The sequence below is a fragment of the Cicer arietinum genome, chromosome 7 (genome assembly GCF_000331145.2).
Source record: "Cicer arietinum cultivar CDC Frontier isolate Library 1 chromosome 7, Cicar.CDCFrontier_v2.0, whole genome shotgun sequence".
Classification (NCBI taxonomy): Eukaryota; Viridiplantae; Streptophyta; class Magnoliopsida; order Fabales; family Fabaceae; genus Cicer; species Cicer arietinum.
Window position 1 is genome coordinate 61398381 of NC_021166.2, and position 17765 is coordinate 61416145.

Consider the following 17765-nt stretch of genomic DNA (forward strand, 5'->3'; position numbering starts at 1 on the left):
CTTTCAAAAATTTGAACTTTGTATATCAAAAAAGTTGAAAAAAGTTTTTAAAAATAAAATTCAAATTTAAAAAAAAAACATGTATTTCAGAAGAAAAAAAATTAAAAGTTCTCCGAAATTCAAATTGATTTTATTGGATAATTTTTTTTTTTTTATTATCATTATGTAATAAAAAAAGGATATAATAGATAATTTGTATAAAATGTGAAGTATAAGTGTAGGTAGGGGTGGACATAATTATCGGACCCGCCCGAATCCGACCGACCCAATATAAAATTTAAATTTGCGGACGGGTTTCTTCGGGTTGATGGGTTAAGCGGGTGAAAAATAAGGGTTCATATGGGTTTATACGGTCGGGTTCGGATGAGTAATTTGGATCCGCCGATACCCGAATCCGACCGATTTATATTATTATTTTTATATTATATATTAATATTATTAATTTTATATTATATATTAATATATAAATTTAAAATACACAAAAAGTCACTTGCCAAAAATTAAAAAAAAAGGCCAATTTATTAAAAAAACCCAGCCACAAGGCAAATGTTTTTTAAAAGCAGTGCAGCCCAACAACAGAACCAAGTCCAACAACTCAGCCCAATTAAAAATAAGTTAGGTAGCAGATTGGGCCAATAAATTATAAAAGAGCAGAATTTTTTTCTTAAATAAAAGCAAAAAAAAACTGAATAATTTAGAATGAAAAAAAAGCAAAAAAAGTCCAATAAAATCCAACTCATTTTTATCCGCCCATACATAACCGACACCCGATCTACCCGAACCCGACGTACCCGATTTAAAATATAGACGAAATTAGGCCAAAACATCAAACCCATGGATTGGGCCGGTTTTACATTTTAGGCCCGAACCCACCCATACCCGCCCGATGTCCACCCCTAAGTGTAGGTATACGGAGTATAACTTTCAATAATAAATCGCTATAACCCGCGTGGGGATTCTCAAGCACATGCAAGGAATGAACATATTTTGTTGACTAAGCACATCATTAATAGTGCTCATACGTCAAAAGTAAGTGAGTAACTTTTTACTATTTTAATTTGGCAACGAATTCCTCTAGCGTATTTCAATTGAACTTTTAACATTTATTCATTGTAAATATTGATTTTTTTCTTTTTCATAGGTTCTATTTAACATGATAATCATATTCAAAACACGTCACATATTAAATATATTTATATTTTTAACAAATATTTTAATTTGAATTCGAACACAATATAAAAGTTTAGACCGTTCCACCAACTTAATTTTTATTGATAAAACATTAATTTTTTTTCAATCAATAAATATTAATATATTATTTAATATATTAATATTTTCTCCTTTATCAAAGTTTAAACTCTAATTATTTATGTCGTACAATTAATATTAGTTTAATTCAGTTGAATTAGGATATTGATTGAATTTTGATAAGCAAACTTTCTTATGGTGATAATCACAATCATTATACTTCCAAGTTGCAATTAAGTTGTTGCTCGTCTTCATTTATGGAGTTCCTAATAAATTGTTTTTCATTGGCTTTTAGTTGCACTTAGTATTCTTGTCACTTTAAACTTGATGAAAAATCTAATCAATTTATTGGTTTCTTTTTCTCTTCTGAGTAAGCTCTAAATCCTAACTCACTACTATTATGTGAGAGTTCTTAATCAATGCTTTGTCCAATAAAATTAGATTGATAAAGCTTGTTAATTAATATCTATCATATATCACTATTACTATTGGTATCATATGAATGCAAAAAACTCTACAACAAGATGAGATGACACATCTCTCTTTTTGATTAATTAGAAATCATAAACTCAAATTCAGTCTTAAGAATGTTGAATTTTAGTTGATTTATAAATTATAATTTATAAAATATTATTTAATATTAATGTATAAAAGTATTGTGTTAGAGTAACAAATTTGAAGCAAAATGTTATATATTATATACTCAAAATTAATATTATAAAATAAAATTAATCAAGACTACGTTTGAAATATGTAAAATAATAATAAAAATATATCAAATTAAAAAAATATATTATTAAAAATTAATTAAAACTTAGAAATAATAATTTAATAAATAAACCTATATTATTATAGTGGGGAAATATACATGACCCACTTTCATAAATTAATTATGAAGATGTGCTTTTAAAAATATTAACGATTTAATTTACATACATTCTTAATATAAAGATTTTTTTTATATTTATGTTAAAAAATGTTTGATTTACCTGATAACTACCTTTAAAATAATGGATATGAGTTGATGGTTATATAAAATATTATATTTTATTAAGTATTTTACTTTAAAATTTTGTAAAATATAAATAGTGATTTTTTTAATATTTTAGAACATTTAATATGTTAAATATTATTAAAAAAAATCAATTTATATTATACTAGGTTATTTTACTCATATATTTTACAAGTTTCCATTATAAAAACCAGTCTCCTAAATTATTGGTTATTCTATTTATACAGTTACAGATTACTAGTTATTTTTGCATGGCTTTCTCAGTGTGTGAAGGACAAAGAAAAACAAAATTGAGATGTAAAAGCGGACTTACGGACGAAAATTGAATTTTATATTTCAGATTTTAACTTCTACGTCTATAATTTTTTTAAATGTAATGTTTGGTATATAAATAAAGTTTAGAAGCAGAAAAATTTCAAACTAAAAATTTTGAAAAATTTAAATTTCTAGTATGTATAACAAAATTGAAAACACAATTTCATAGCGGGAATTTCGGATATATAAATAAAACTGAGAAAAAATTTCATACAAAAAATTTCTGATATATAAAGCTTAGACAAACTTTTACATACTAAAAATTTCAAAAACTTAAATTTCTGGTATATAAAAAACATTTATTATTAAAATTTTTAAAATAATATAAAAAATATCTTCCTATTATTCCCCGTGTTTCTATATATGATATAGCGATGATAACTGTAATTTTATTTTTTATATCAATCTCTTGAATCTAATTCACAATAGTTTTATGTGTACCAAATATCTAAATAAAATATAAAATAAATTATGATTATTCATAGAAATTTTAAAAAACTTCATATTTTAAAAAAAACTTCATATTTTAAAATTTTAAAAATATATATATGTGTTTCAAAAAAATTTAAAATAAATTCCATAAAATACATTATTATGTTTAAAAAAAATTCATGACCAAAAACTTATCACAAGTTTGTTGGCACGGGGACAATATTTTTATGTAACAACACACTTTTTGTTTGCACCAAAAATCTTATTTTAAATTTTTTGATATATAAGTGTATTTTAGAAAACTAAAAATTTAAATTTTGTAATATAAATTTATGTTTTTGAGAAACTCTAATTTTAAATTTTGTGGAATACAGTAGAAGATATAGGGGTAAGATAATTTTTTTTGTCTTTGATTTCTTTTAAAAGAGTAAAATTAATAATTTATGTAAAATATGAGGTAGAAATATAATTGTATGGAGGTATATGGTAAAAAAATTGTTCTTTTTAAGTATCATTGTCATTTTTTCCTTACTTAGTACTTACAAAAGATGAAAAGATTTTTGAATATTCGGTTTTCTTTATTTGGAACTCTGAGACTAATGAGTTCAACACACAAAACATAAGTAAAGTTTATGAACTTAAATAAATACAGCATATATTTGAAAGATGAAATTGATACAAATACGGAAACTATTGCAAGGCTAAAAAAATAGTTATATTTTGAAGAGTTTTAAAAATATAAGAAAAACAATATGATACTATATAATGAATTATGATGTTATATATATTAAAATTTATGAGATGTGTTGTTGAAGAGTGAGTGAAGTGAATAGGTGTCACAAAAACCGCAACTTCTCCTAAAATAGCTACCTCCTTTTTTTCAGTTTTGACCAATCTTAACCGTATAACTAACCCCCCTCTCTCTCTCTTACCTCTTCGATTTTCTCTCTCCTCCCCAATTTGCAGTTTTGCTTTCACACACTCTCACACTCTTCTTCTTCTTCCCTCTCCATTCTTTTTACCTCACAGTTCTATCGTCTCCGTGCAAACAAAACCCTAATTTCACTCACACTCCACTCTTCAGGTGCTCCACTCTCTTCTTTCTTTCTTTCTTTTCAATTATTGAATTTATTTTGTTTAACGGTTATAATGGTTTTGCTTCTTTGAAATTTGCAGGTAAATTTGAAAAGAGGAAGATATTTCAATTTTGTTCTATCTTTCATTTTTGAGGAATCACAGGATTGGGATATATGTCCTTCAATCAATCAATAACCGAAAAGAACGACGCCGTTTATAAGAAATCTGGGCGATCGTCTAGCTTCAATCAGCAGAGAGGTTCCTTAGGCGCCTATGGAAGGGGGGGAGGCGGCGGTGCCGCTCCGTCGATCAACTCTTCCAAGAGGTCTGTTTGAGTTTGCAAATTTGCCGTTATTATGATTCTTGTTTTGTTTTTAAATTCTTGTGATGAATTATGAATACTTGAATGGTGTTTTGATTTTTAGAATCTGTGACTGTGTGTATGTTAATAGGGTAATAAAGTCAATTATATAGTCTTTGTGAATGAAAATTCAAACGATGAAGTTTACACTATATCAGGTTTGGATAAAATGCATGGAATACATATATGACAAATTACATAACTATATGAATTTGTGATAACTTTTACTTTTTTTGTTTTTTTAACATTAAGTTATAACTCCACATTTTGTTTTGGACTGTTCCCCTAGTCAATTTGTTGTTTTGTTGCATGTAGTTTGATGATTTCTTAATTGGTTAATACAGTAGTTATTTTTTTCACCCCATTATGAGTAGTGTTCTCTCTCTCTTCTCTCTTCTCTGTTCCTGTCATATTGATTATTTATGCTGCGTGTTCCAGTTTTAACAAGAAGTCTACACACGGTGGGCAATATAGGGTGAACCTTTCCCCAGTGAATTCATCAGAGTTGAACAGTGCTTCTGCTGCTCAAACCATACATAATGGTACTCATGTACAACCCCAATTGCATGGTGGTAAGCTTTAAGATGAGTTCTTATTTAATTTTTGGAAAATATCGGATTCTTCTCTTAATTGGTTTTCGGTGTCTAGTTATGGTGTTAAGTAAAAGTTTATTGCACAAGTACAATGTGGAAGATCCCTTCCTATTCCTTCCTCTTTATACTGGAAGAATATGCAAATGATGTTTGTGTTGAAGTGTTTGGTAAATTATGGTTTTTCTTTTTAAATATGTAATTCATTAGTTTACGTGGTAGGATAGGAGCATATGATAGGCCGGTTACTAAATCATCTGAATCAACAGCTGCACAACGAAGCCCTAGAGCTGTTAAAAAAGAACTAACTTCTCAACCGCCCTCCGTGAGCACTGATATGACCACTCCTACAAGCCCCGCTAAGGGTATGTTAGTTTTCTTTTTGTTATGGTACATAAGATGTAGATTGACTCTTGTTTTTTTGTTACTTGTAGATTGGGTAACAGGAAGTTGTTTTGGCAATTGCTTTGTTTTTTATTAGTTGTTTTTTGTTTGCTGTGACTGTGATAGTTAAGTAATCTGAATTTTTACATCTGTCACAGGAGATGCATCTAAGGCATTCCCTGTTCAGTTTGGATCAATTGTTCCTAGCTTTATTAATGGGGTGGCTGTAAGTTCTTACATATCATTGCTAAATGTTTGGTGTATTATGTGTTCTATGGAATTTTAGGGTGAGTAACTAACTGATCATGTTCTTATAATATGCAGATTCCTGCTCGTACAAGCTCAGCTCCACCTAATTTAGATGAGCAGGAGCGCAATCAGGTATTCACTTTTATTTTTTGTGTCACTTCTCTTTGATGTATGTACCTTTGTATAGATATAGATAGACTTACTGAGTTACTTACTGCCACTGCTAGCAAGTTTTGAAATATGAATATAAACTGGATTTGAAATAGAACAATAGCAATTGGATGTCTGCTCTCAAAGGAACAATATCCTCTCAAAGGAACAATATGAATATAGACTGGATTTGAAATAGAATCTGAATGAAGAGCTCATAGCAAGTTTTGTCTAGTTGAAGCTAGCTTGCTTAATGTGTTTTCACTTTTCATAGCAAGTTCTTGCTTGATGTCTATTTGCTTAAATTTTCAGGCACATCATGACTCTTTTAGACCCGTGCCTTCAGGGCCAGTACCTCCTGCTCCAAAGCAGCAGCTAGCACCTAGGAAAGATGCAGTTGTAACCGAGCAATCTAATGCTGGGGACACTCGTATAGGGGCTAAGGCTAAAAAGAATACTCAGGTGCCAGCTTTGACCTCGGCAAGCCAGATGCAGAAGCCTTCTGTTGTTCCAGTAACTGGGATTTCAATGGCCACACCATTTCAGCAGTCACATGCATCTTTACAGTTTGGTGGTCCTAATCTACAGATTCAGTCTCAGTGTATGTCACCGGCATCCCGCCAGATTCCTATACCAATGCCCATACCGATTGGAAATGTTGCACCAATGCCACAGCCGGTTTTTGTTCCAGGTCTTCAGCCTCATCCAATGCACCCTCAGGGGATCATGCATTCAGGTCATAATATAAGTTTCACTCATCAAATGAGTCATCAGTTACCCCATCAATTGGGTAACATGGGCATTGGCATCAGTCCTCAATATCCCCAGCAGCAGGGTGGAAAGTTTGCCAGTCCTCGAAGAACTACTCCTGTCAAGATAACTCATCCTGAAACGCATGAAGAGCTGAGGCTTGATAAAAGGGCAGATGGATATTCAGATGGTGGGTCATCTGGTGCTAGGTCTCATCCTAATGTACCTTCTCAATCCCAACCTGTCAAATCCTTTGTTGCTTCTCAGCCTATGAATTATTATCCTTCCAACACATATTATCAACCTTCTAGTTCTCTTCCACTAACAAGTAGCCAAATAACACCCAATGCTCAGCCCCCAATATTTAATTATCCTGTGAACCACGGTCCCCAAAATGTGGCTTTCATGAATTCATCGTCTCTAAGTTCTCTGCCTGTTAATAAAGTCAGCACTCCTATTCCTGGCATTGACGAACCCCCCACTGCCGAACGTCCTCGTGAAGTGCCTAATGTGATGTCATCAGCTGTGACTGTGGATTCTGTTTCAGTTGTGTCTAATAATGAAGACAGGATGAGGGAATCTCTTAGTATTTCCAACTCTTTGAAGGATAATCAGAAGAAACCTGTGATAAAAGGTCAATCATCTCAAAATCAGGTATACAATTGAATTATTTTTCACACAAATATTTGGATCTTGGTATAATTGAATATATAGTGTATGGATTTCTCGACTGTTTCCACAGGTCTCTGTGCAATCTCCTACAGTGAATAATATGCTGTCTCGAGCTGTTGACAGTGGTATATCTGATACTGGGGTTTCCACACCAGTAGGAAGTGAAACAAAACATTCTCCTGCAATTATCATTGAAGATTTTCTCATATCTAAAGGATCTATTGCTCAAGCTGTTGATAGTTTTAATAATCATAAGCACAACAAGATAGATGAATCATCTGAAGGTAAGCATTATTATTATTTTTAAAATGATGAACTTCCTCTTGAATATTAAATGTAATGGAACACAATTTAAACAAACTGAAAAGGATGCTGCAATAAGCACTGAGGTCTTCCTTTAAAAGAATACAGAAAGGACAACATGAATCTGCTAGTTTTAACTTTTAAGTCAGAAGGAGTAGATGATATTTTCAGCGCATCTACCTCTATTGCATTTGATTCTAGTGACGTTTCATTAGATAGAAATAGTAGTGTAGTTACTAATGGATCTTTTTATTGAAATTGACACAGCAGATATGCAGTCTGTCGATTTAGCAGAAACAACAGCAAAGGAAATTAATGATAGTGCAGAGAATGCTTTCAGTGACTCAATGTCAGGTACCAAAGATAGACCTAATTTAGAGCCGAATAAGGCGAAAACTACATCTAAAGGGAAGAAGAAAAGAAAAGAGACTCTCCAGAAAGCAGATGCTGCTGGTTCAACTTCTGACCTTTATAATGCATATAAAGGACCTGAGGAAAAGAAAGAATCTGTCTTAATTTCAGAGAGCACAGAAAGTGCATCTATGTTTGAAGGTTTAAAGCAGTTATCTGCAGCTTCTGCTAAATCAGATGCTACAGGAGGTGAGAAATGTAGTCACAGTAAAGCTGAACCTGATGACTGGGAGGATGCAGCTGACATGTCTACATCAAAACTTCAAGTCGATGATAAATCTCCACAGGTTATTGATGGAAGTGGAAGTACAGAAAAAAAGTACTCACGTGATTTCCTTTTGAAATTCGCAGAGCAATGCATTTCTCTTCCTGAAGGTTTTGAAATTACGACAGACATAGCTGAGGCTTTGATGAGTGCCAATATTAGTAATTCTCACGATTCACATCCTAGTTCTGGAAGAATTGTAGACAGGACAAGGATGGAACGTCGTGGGAATGTTGTGGCTGAGGAAGACAGATGGAGTAAAGTTTCCAGTTCTTTTCATCCTGGGCGTGGTTTGGATGGTATTGGAGCTAATGGCGGATTCAGACATGGCCCAGGAGGCAATTTTGGTGTTTTAAGGAATCCTCGTGCACAGGCATCCATCCAATGTGCTGGGGGAATCCTTTCTGGGCCAATGCAATCTGTGGGAAATCAGAGTGGAATGCAAAGAAATAGCCCTGACGGGGAGAGGTGGCAGCGTTTTGCTAGCTTCCAGCAGAGAGGTTTAATTCCTTCTCCTCAGTCTCCAGTACAGATGATGCACAGGGCTGAGAAGAAGTACGAAATAGGCAAAGTCTCAGATGAGGAAGAGGCAAAGCAGAGGCAACTGAAAGCTATATTAAACAAACTAACTCCTCAGAATTTTGATAGACTTTTTGAACAGGTAAAAACAGTTAATATTGACAATGCAGTCACTCTCACTGGTGTCATCTCACAAATCTTCGAGAAGGCTCTGACGGAGCCTACCTTCTGTGAAATGTATGCAAACTTCTGTTCACATTTGGCTTCTGAGTTGCCTGATTTAAGTGAGGGCAATGAAAAGATAACTTTTAAAAGGTTATTATTAAACAAATGCCAGGAGGAATTTGAGAGGGGTGAAAGAGAACAAGAAGAGGCAAATAAGGTTGATGAGGGCGAGGTCAAACAATCAGATGAAGAAAGGGAACAGAGAAAAACCAAGGCAAGAAGACGCATGTTAGGAAACATCAGATTGATCGGAGAACTGTATAAGAAGAAAATGTTGACAGAGAGGATAATGCATGAGTGTATCAAGAAATTACTTGGTCAAGTTCAGGATCCGGATGAGGAAGATGTTGAAGCTTTATGCAAGCTGATGAGTACTATTGGGGACATGATTGACCATCCCAAAGCCAAGGAACATATGGATGTATATTTTGAAAGGTTGAAAATCTTATCAAACAACATGAATTTATCTTCTAGGTTGAGGTTTATGTTGAAGGATGTTATTGATTTGAGAAAGAATAGATGGCAACAGAGGAGGAAAATTGATGGTCCAAAGAAGATTGAGGAGGTACACAGAGATGCTGTGCAAGAGAGGCAGGCTCAAGCTGGAAGGCTGGGCCGTGGTATGGGAAACAATCAATCTGCAAGGAGGAGCCCCATGGATTTTAATCCTAGAGGATCACCTACGCTGTCTCCCAATGCTCAGATAGGTGGACCGCGTGGGCTGCCTACTCAAGCACATGGAATTGGGTCTCAGGATGCTCATTTTGAAGAAAGGCAATCTTATGAGCCTAGGACCTTGTTGGTTAATTTGCCTCAAAGACCCTTGGGTAATGATTCTATAACATTGGTACCCCAAGGTGGTCTTGCTAGGGGAATGTCCATTAGAGGAGCAATTTCTAATTTATCAATACCTGATGTGCATTTTGTCCCTGGAGATTCTCACAGAATGCCTACTGATCTTAATGGTTATAACAATTTATCTGAGCGCACACCGTATGACTCAAGGGAGGATATTGCATCAAGATATATTTCAGATAGATCTTCAAGTCTAGCTGGTTATGATCATTCAAGTGCTCCAGTGCATAATATAAACTATGATAACAGAGACTTAAGGAATCATGATCGGAATCTAGACAGTCCTGTTGCAACTTCGCCTCACGCTCATTTGCATGGGCCGATAGTTTCCCAGAATGCTTCTTCAGAGAAGGTTTGGCCAGAGGAACGACTCCGGGACATGTCCTTGTCGGCAATCAGAGAATACTACAGGTACTGTTTTCTCTGTGGTATTTATATCTTCTCTCATGAAAGTTGAGACATACCAATGTTTATTACATTCTATCTAACCATTTTATTTCATTTAGGGTTTTATCTTTATTTTGATATAGCTTTATATTATATCATCTGTGACTGTGCTGGTGTCAATTATAAATCTTTCATGCTTTTATTGATCTTTTCTTTTAATTGCTAGTTTTTTGGACCACAAATTTTAATTAGTTGTTTGATTTAGTGGAAAAACAAACTTACCACCTTATTTATTTATGAAAAGCAACCCTATAGTAAAAATAGGTCTTGGTTAGATTAAGTCCATTCCTTCACAGCTTTTAACAATATGATTAATATTTAATACCCAAACCACTCAAAACACCTTAAGTTCAGGTGTTTTGTTTTTGTAGTGTTGCACAGCGAGTTTATTTCCCCATTTATCTTGCGTGTAATTATCTAACTGAAATTTATTCAACTTTCAGTGCTAGAGATGAAAATGAAGTTGTTGAATGTGTTAAAGATTTGAACTCTCCAAGCTTTCATCCTTCCATGGTTTCTCTCTGGGTCACAGACTCATTTGAGAGGAAGGACGCTGAACAAAATCTTTTAGGCAAACTGCTTGTCAAACTTGTGAAATATCAGGATGGCCTCTTGAGTCAAACTCAGCTTATCGAAGGGTAAGATTTCTTTCACTATATAGTGATTAGTAGGGAGAATAATTTTGTTGTGATAACACTTGTAATGGTATTTTTCCATATTATGTTGGCCAGGTTTGAGACTGTTCTCAGTACATTGGAGGATGCAGTTAATGATGCCCCCAAGGCACCCGAGTTTCTTGGCCGTATTTTTGCAGAAATTATAACAGAGAGTTTAGTCAGTTTGAATGAAATTGGGAAGTTAATACATGATGGTGGAGAGGAGCCAGGTAGTCTCTTAGAAGTTGGACTTGCAGCTGATATTCTTGGAAGCACCCTGGAAGTAATACAGCATGAGAAAGGGGACAGCGTTCTTAGTGAAATTCGCGCGAGCTCTAACTTGCGGTTGGAGTCTTTCCGACCACCTAATTCTATTACATCAAAGAAGTTGGAGAAATTTATTTAGATAATAGTGATGCTCAATGTATGCATGCTTTTTACATACATATACGGGGGTAAATTATTTTGTCTAGTGCTTTGGGGATTACTCAGTGAGATGGGTGGGTAGAATGTGAGATTTCTTTTGTCTTAATATTATTTCTCCTACATCTTCACTGCAATTGTAAAAGGCTCAATTGAGCATCAAAAACAATTTAGGCTGAAGTTACAATATCCGATTGACTGTGGCCTTTTATTTATGTCTTTGTAGTTATAAAAATGGTTTAAATTATAAATTTGTATAAATCTGTTCCAATGATTTAGAACAGATCTCTGGAGTGAAAAAAGGGGTATACCTTAAGATCAGACCAAATCAAACTTTCTAAGCTCATTAATTTTTACACTTTAAGCAATCAGGAAAATGGTGTGAAAAGGGCATAGCAAAAGTCTACACTGGTCTACAAAATTTGATTTGTGTTTCAGTTTTTCAGTCATAGAATAGATGACATCCAAAGTTTCCCCTCATGCAATTAGCACTTTCAATAAGATATGGTCATCATGAACAACATGAAATATAATGTAATTCAATTAGACTATTGAATATTGATAGACCTCAAATTGATTAAGAATGAAAAGGATGACATGTTTCTTGTATGAGATTGTAAATTATTATTGCTGATAAAATTTAGTATGAAGTCAAAAAATGTCATCAGCCACAAGGAGAAATTACCACTTTGGGTGAGAAAATTAACTCAAACAAAAGAAAAATACTTGATAAGAAAAGTGCTGCCAGCACTTACTTTAACTCTTATAAACACTATCTCAAAATTATTCAAGTTCCACCAGTTTAAGTGAGAAGACCTATATGAATTCTACCTAATGAAAGATAAAATATTGAAAAAAAGTGTTAGCACGAAACTTGTTAGTGCCCCTCCACTTCAGAGAGGGTCCCTTGCTTTCTTTTCTTTTGTTGGATGGTGACATTATTATGTTAGTTGGTACATGTTGGAGGTGTTTGCATTATTATTACTATTATTATATATATAGACTACATATCTCCTATAGGTGTGAGATTATATAATTATTTAATTTTTTCAGAAGGTGTTTATAATGAAATTTTATATTGACTCAAGCAAAATTTGATATATTTTAAATAAAATTTAATTTTCATAAAGATGTTGCACATGGATTTAATTAATCCTTGTAATACAATAAAGTCATGCGGACTTGGAACAAATAAATAAATAAAGTCATATGGACTTATTTTATATCATAGAATAAACGAAATAATATAGAGGTACATAGTATATATATGTATATCATTAAATTATGAAATCCCCATCCTAGAATGATTAAGCTTAAATAACCCAAATTCTATGAAAAAAATACTTTAGTCTAAAATTGGTTCATATAAAGTTCCAAATTCTTAAACAAGGGGAAAAATAAAAGCCTCAAAATTTTGAAGATGGGGAAGAGTCACTTTGTGCTAATTCATGGAGCAAGTTATGGTGCATGGTGTTGGTATAAAGTGGCAACTATGCTTAAATCAATTGGTCATAATGTTACAACTATTGACATGGGTGCTTGTGGTTTGAATACAAAGCAAGTTCAAGATATTTGTTCAATATTAGACTACAATGAACCTTTGATGACATTCATGGAGTCACTTCCTTCACATGAAAAGGTGATTCTTGTTGGTCATAGTTTTGGTGGAATCTCTATATCCATGGCTATGGAAAAGTTCCCTAACAAAATCTCTATTGCTATTTTTGCTGCTGCTTTTGTTATAAGTGAAAATCTCACTTACCCAACTATTACTCAAGAGGTACTTTTTTTCTTCTTCTTTTTGTTTACCTTTTTCTCTCATATTTTTAGTTGATTGAAAATTAAACATGCATTAACTTAATAGTCCCTTGGAATGAATTTGGTTGGATGTTGTCAAAATACTTTCCAATCATTAAAGTTAAAATATTTCTGATGTTAAAATATGTTTCTATTTCGAGTTTTATTTGATTTATTTTTGTGAAATTAAAATATAAGTCATCTCATTTTTTATTTAACATATTTTTATGTTATATTTGAATAGTTTTATTTTTTTAATTTTTAAAGTGGTTTATGTTGCAAGGTCTGACAACAATACTTAAACCAAACCACCCATCTCTTGATTGAATTTATTTGAATTCGAAAATAGAAATAATATTTTTTATCTAATTTGTGTCAATGAATTTTAATTGGATCCATAAATGAATTTATTTAAAATGTCGCAATTTGATCTAAATCTACCTGTCTATGCCATAATTTTAGGGTTTTTTACATGAAATTTTAAATATTTATTGGTTAAAATGGTGAATTTTAGTTTTTCCTTTGTACTGTGAATTATTTCAAACAACTAGAATAGTATATTTCATTTTTCAGTTTTTGAATTTTATTATACGGAGTATTTTGGCATCATGCTTTTCTATCGAGTTTCATCATCTATCATTTTTGTTGTCATGTGAATGCATAAAAATATGCATTCAAATGCTATTGTAAATTTGATGAAAAGAAAGCATATACATATATATAAATTAGAAATCTTAATAATTTGAGGAATTTTTGTCTTATCTCCAGCTTATTAGAAAAAGAGATGAAAACAAGGATTCAATGGACATTCAACATTTCTTCTTTAATGGGCCCAACAACCCTCCAACAGCCTTATTATTTGGGCCCAAATTTATGGAATCCAAAATGTATCAATTATCACCATTTGAGGTAAAAATATTTAAGGAGCTTTTTTGGACACAAATATAATTTTTTTATAAATAAAAGAGTATAAAAGTAGCTCTAAAAATTCAATTGGATTTTTCTATAATCATATTAAAGTGAGTGAATTGATTTTTTTAAGTAACAAATAATTTTAATGTATTTTAAGTGAGTGATACTCAAACAATAAGAAGAGTGATTTACAAACAAATAAAATGTTATATTTTTTCTTCAAACAATTTAATATACTCACACACGTATGTGTGAAAAAGTGGAGATTTCTATGTTTAATTAAATTCAAAATCATGTATATCAATGCTTTTACAATTAGCAACTAAGTAGACTTATAATAAAGTGTTACATATTTTTTACATATAAAAGTAATGAATTCAAATTTTAATGACATTTCTCATCAATTTAAAAAAAATTGGAGGATAAATAAATTTTTATTAATCAAAGACCTTAATGATTATTTTACAAATGTTTTCCAACATGGTACTTGATATTACAAAGCAAAATTTTTACCATTAAATTAGCACTTCAAGAAATTGGATTTCACATATTAAATAACACTCTAATTTTTGTACAAATTATTATTATATACTATGTACAATACATACCTTAAAAATTAATATAACATTAAATTATACTTAATAAACTTATATTATAAATATTTCTATAAAAAATTATAAATACTTCTATGAAAGAGTGGTTAAAGTTTGATGAAGAGTAGAATTAAACCAAATCACCTTTTCCGTTTTTTTTTGTATGGACCATTTTACGAAAATTTGAAATATTCAAATAAAGTAGTTTCAACAACTTGTGAAACCTAATGTTCTATTTTCACCCATGTGTTTGTTACAATGCATACATGTGCTCGTCATAAATATACAATAAAAACAAATCAACTTTACTGCTTTTTTCTGTTTTACCACTTTTATGTATAAACACCTCTCACATGTACCTTAAAAACTTTAATGTATTAATGTTTTTAATTATTGAATTTTAATTTGGTACCTTGATATTACAAAACAATACTTTTACCACTGCAAGTAATTTGATTAGAAATATTAAATAACACTCTACTTTTAATAAAAATAAATAAATAAATAATAGTCTGTTTTTGTATGAATAAATACTAATTACAAGTGATTTAGAAACTAATAGTTAAAATGAACATGTAGGATTTGACGTTGGCGTTATCATTGGTAAGACCATTTCCTCTCTTCAAAGATGATGAAACATTTAATAAAGAAACAACAATGAGTATGGAAAATAATGGAAGTGTACCAAAAGTATACATAATTAGCAATGGAGACAATTTGTTGACAAGTGATTCACAAATGTGGATGGTTGAGAGAAGTGGTCCATTTGTTGAGGTTAAAGTGATAATGGATTCTGATCATATGGTCATGTTCTCTAAACCAAATCAACTTACCTCTCTTTTGCTAGAGATTGCAAATAAATATTAATATTTGTATGATTGTTAAATGATTATAATTCATTTTGAATTTACATTTAATTAAATTTGATAATTTCGGGTTTGGTTTTGCTTTTTATGTGGTATCAATTCTATACGTCTAGATTAAAAGACACAAAGTACATATGTGAATGAAATACTTAGATAGATTTTTTTTAGTCAATTAAATTATAAAATAAGTGTTTAATAATTAACAATAAGATAAATTTAGGGTATTTTATTCGGCTGGTTTTATTCTTCACTTAAAATTCATTTTTTGTGATTATCATAAAACTTGAGATAATTATAAAAAAGAACAATCAGAAGTAATTATGAATATTTTAAGTGATTAACACCAAACACATACAAAAATACACCTAATTTTTTCCTTTAAAATATACACATATGTTCAACAGACATTTTTATTTTGTTAAAGTGAAAACACTTTAAAACTAATATTGTAATGTAACTATATTGATAATATGATTGTATTTATTTGAAAATCTCTATCTATAAATTGTCTAACATTTTTCTATGTGTTTGCGGAATTGAAAAAAAATTGTATCACATTTTATTATAATATAATATACGTGGAAATTATTAAAAGTATATGAGAAGTTAAAAATAATTTTATATAAATTATTGAGTATAAGAAAAAAGTTGCAAGATTAATTATCCAAAGAAGTTAGGAGTGATTTGAGAGTGCCACGTAATAAAAGAGGTAAATTTGTTTTCCTCATGTTTCTATCTTTTCATCTCATTTTATCTTATTGAAAAAGCAACAAACTTGCACATGGATTGGGAGAGTAGGTTGAGTTACTACGTCGTTCTTATTTCCATTTATGTCAATAAATAAACATTTTATATCAATTTAAAAAAAGTAAAAACATATCAGATATTTATCACCTATTCTATTATTATCAAATATAACAAGAATTATAATTTTTATCTTATATATGTGTCACATCTCTTTTCAATTAAGATATTTTTTCGGATTTTTTTTTAATTTCATCTACTTTAAATGAATAGATATATAATTATTCAGTATATCAACAATCTATCATTTAATATAATTTTTTTGACTCAAGCTGCCACAAATTGTATGTTACTCGTTTTTATGACTGAGATTCAACTTTTTTATTAGCTACATTTATCTAGTAATTTGATGATGTGTTTAATTTTGATTCATTAAAGACCATAATGGTTATACATCACGCAATTAAAAAATTAAAATATTTTTTACTTTTATATAAATATTGAAATGTTGATCAAGTCACTCTAAATATTAACATCCGACTCCGCAATTATATATGAGTCGATCAATCTTAAATTAATATTTGATATTAGCTAATATATTATATAACGACATGATTTCTCAAATGCATGAAATTCCTCAATCTTATATTAAGAGTCTCATTTGTATCTAGAATTTGAATCATCATTCATTTGTCATGTATTAAGTATCTCATTTACAATATTAACTTAGAATAAATAAAATTTATTTTACTAAATAAATCTCTAACTTAAAAGTTGAATGTGTTGAGACAAAATCTCAATTTAATGTTTTGATGAAAACAAACAAAAAGTTAATTAAGAATGTTAATTATGATTCTAAATATTATGTTAATTTAACTTGTGCTTTTGAGTGAATTTAATCAAGCAAAACAAAGAAAACAGCAACAAGAACACTAAAATAGAGAAAGAGCTACAGCCTCAAAAAAGTTCATCACAGCATGTTGTTCAAAGTTTATCTACATCGTTAACAAAGAATCTGTCCTGGAAATTTGTTCATATCTAATCAGTACATGAAAAGAAACAAGTAGGATTCATCCAAGCTCAAAAAGGCTATTTGATCTCAAAATTAAAAGGGTTCAAAGATGGACAAAAGTCATGACGGCTTAAGAACTCCAAAAATTCAAATGTCAAGAAAGCTCAATCAACCTTGACATGTAACAAGACAATAACAAAGGAAATCCAGAACGTTTAAAACGGGAACTCCAGAATGATTATTGAAGCTCAAGAAAGTTCAAACTGATAAAACCAAGAACGTTAATCATTCTCCGTTTTTCTGCACATCAACAGCAGCATTGCATTCTCTCTGTTTCAGTCTGCAATTCGTTTCTAATCTTCTCCAACCTTCTCTAGTTACACTCAAGACTCAAGACAGATAATGTACCATCCAAGATCAATGAAGAAACGTCAAAGAAAGGACTGACATGCTTTAAATGCTAAACCATTAAAAGTCAAAAAGCTATTTCAAAGAAG

The 17765-nt window shown here is 31.0% G+C and overlaps 2 protein-coding genes across 6 annotated transcripts; both read left to right on the forward strand.

The window, feature by feature from the left end:
- Positions 1 to 3851: 3851 nt before the first annotated feature.
- LOC101503711 (eukaryotic translation initiation factor 4G-like) lies at positions 3852 to 11533 on the forward strand. Of its 4 annotated transcripts, none has more exons than XM_004514136.4 (11): positions 3852 to 4091; positions 4184 to 4409; positions 4884 to 5017; positions 5263 to 5400; positions 5578 to 5645; positions 5744 to 5800; positions 6131 to 7222; positions 7311 to 7524; positions 7811 to 10229; positions 10709 to 10903; positions 10997 to 11533. In XM_004514136.4, the coding sequence occupies exons 2-11, from the start codon at positions 4258 to 4260 to the stop codon at positions 11325 to 11327; spliced, it is 4800 nt and encodes a 1599-aa protein (XP_004514193.1). In that variant the 5' UTR covers positions 3852 to 4091; positions 4184 to 4257; the 3' UTR covers positions 11328 to 11533. The 4 variants fall into 4 exon arrangements, with proteins under 4 accessions (XP_004514193.1, XP_027186205.1, XP_004514194.1 ...); XM_027330404.2 differs by having other exon boundaries at positions 5305 to 5400; XM_004514137.4 differs by having other exon boundaries at positions 3853 to 4091; positions 7814 to 10229.
- A 1087-nt stretch (positions 11534 to 12620) lies between these two features.
- LOC101504458 (methyl jasmonate esterase 1-like) lies at positions 12621 to 15598 on the forward strand. Of its 2 annotated transcripts, XM_004514139.4 has the most exons (3): positions 12623 to 13124; positions 13910 to 14050; positions 15226 to 15598. In XM_004514139.4, the coding sequence occupies exons 1-3, from the start codon at positions 12765 to 12767 to the stop codon at positions 15511 to 15513; spliced, it is 789 nt and encodes a 262-aa protein (XP_004514196.1). In that variant the 5' UTR covers positions 12623 to 12764; the 3' UTR covers positions 15514 to 15598. The 2 variants fall into 2 exon arrangements, with proteins under 2 accessions (XP_004514197.1, XP_004514196.1); XM_004514140.3 differs by lacking the exon at positions 13910 to 14050 and having other exon boundaries at positions 12621 to 13124.
- Positions 15599 to 17765: the final 2167 nt, after the last annotated feature.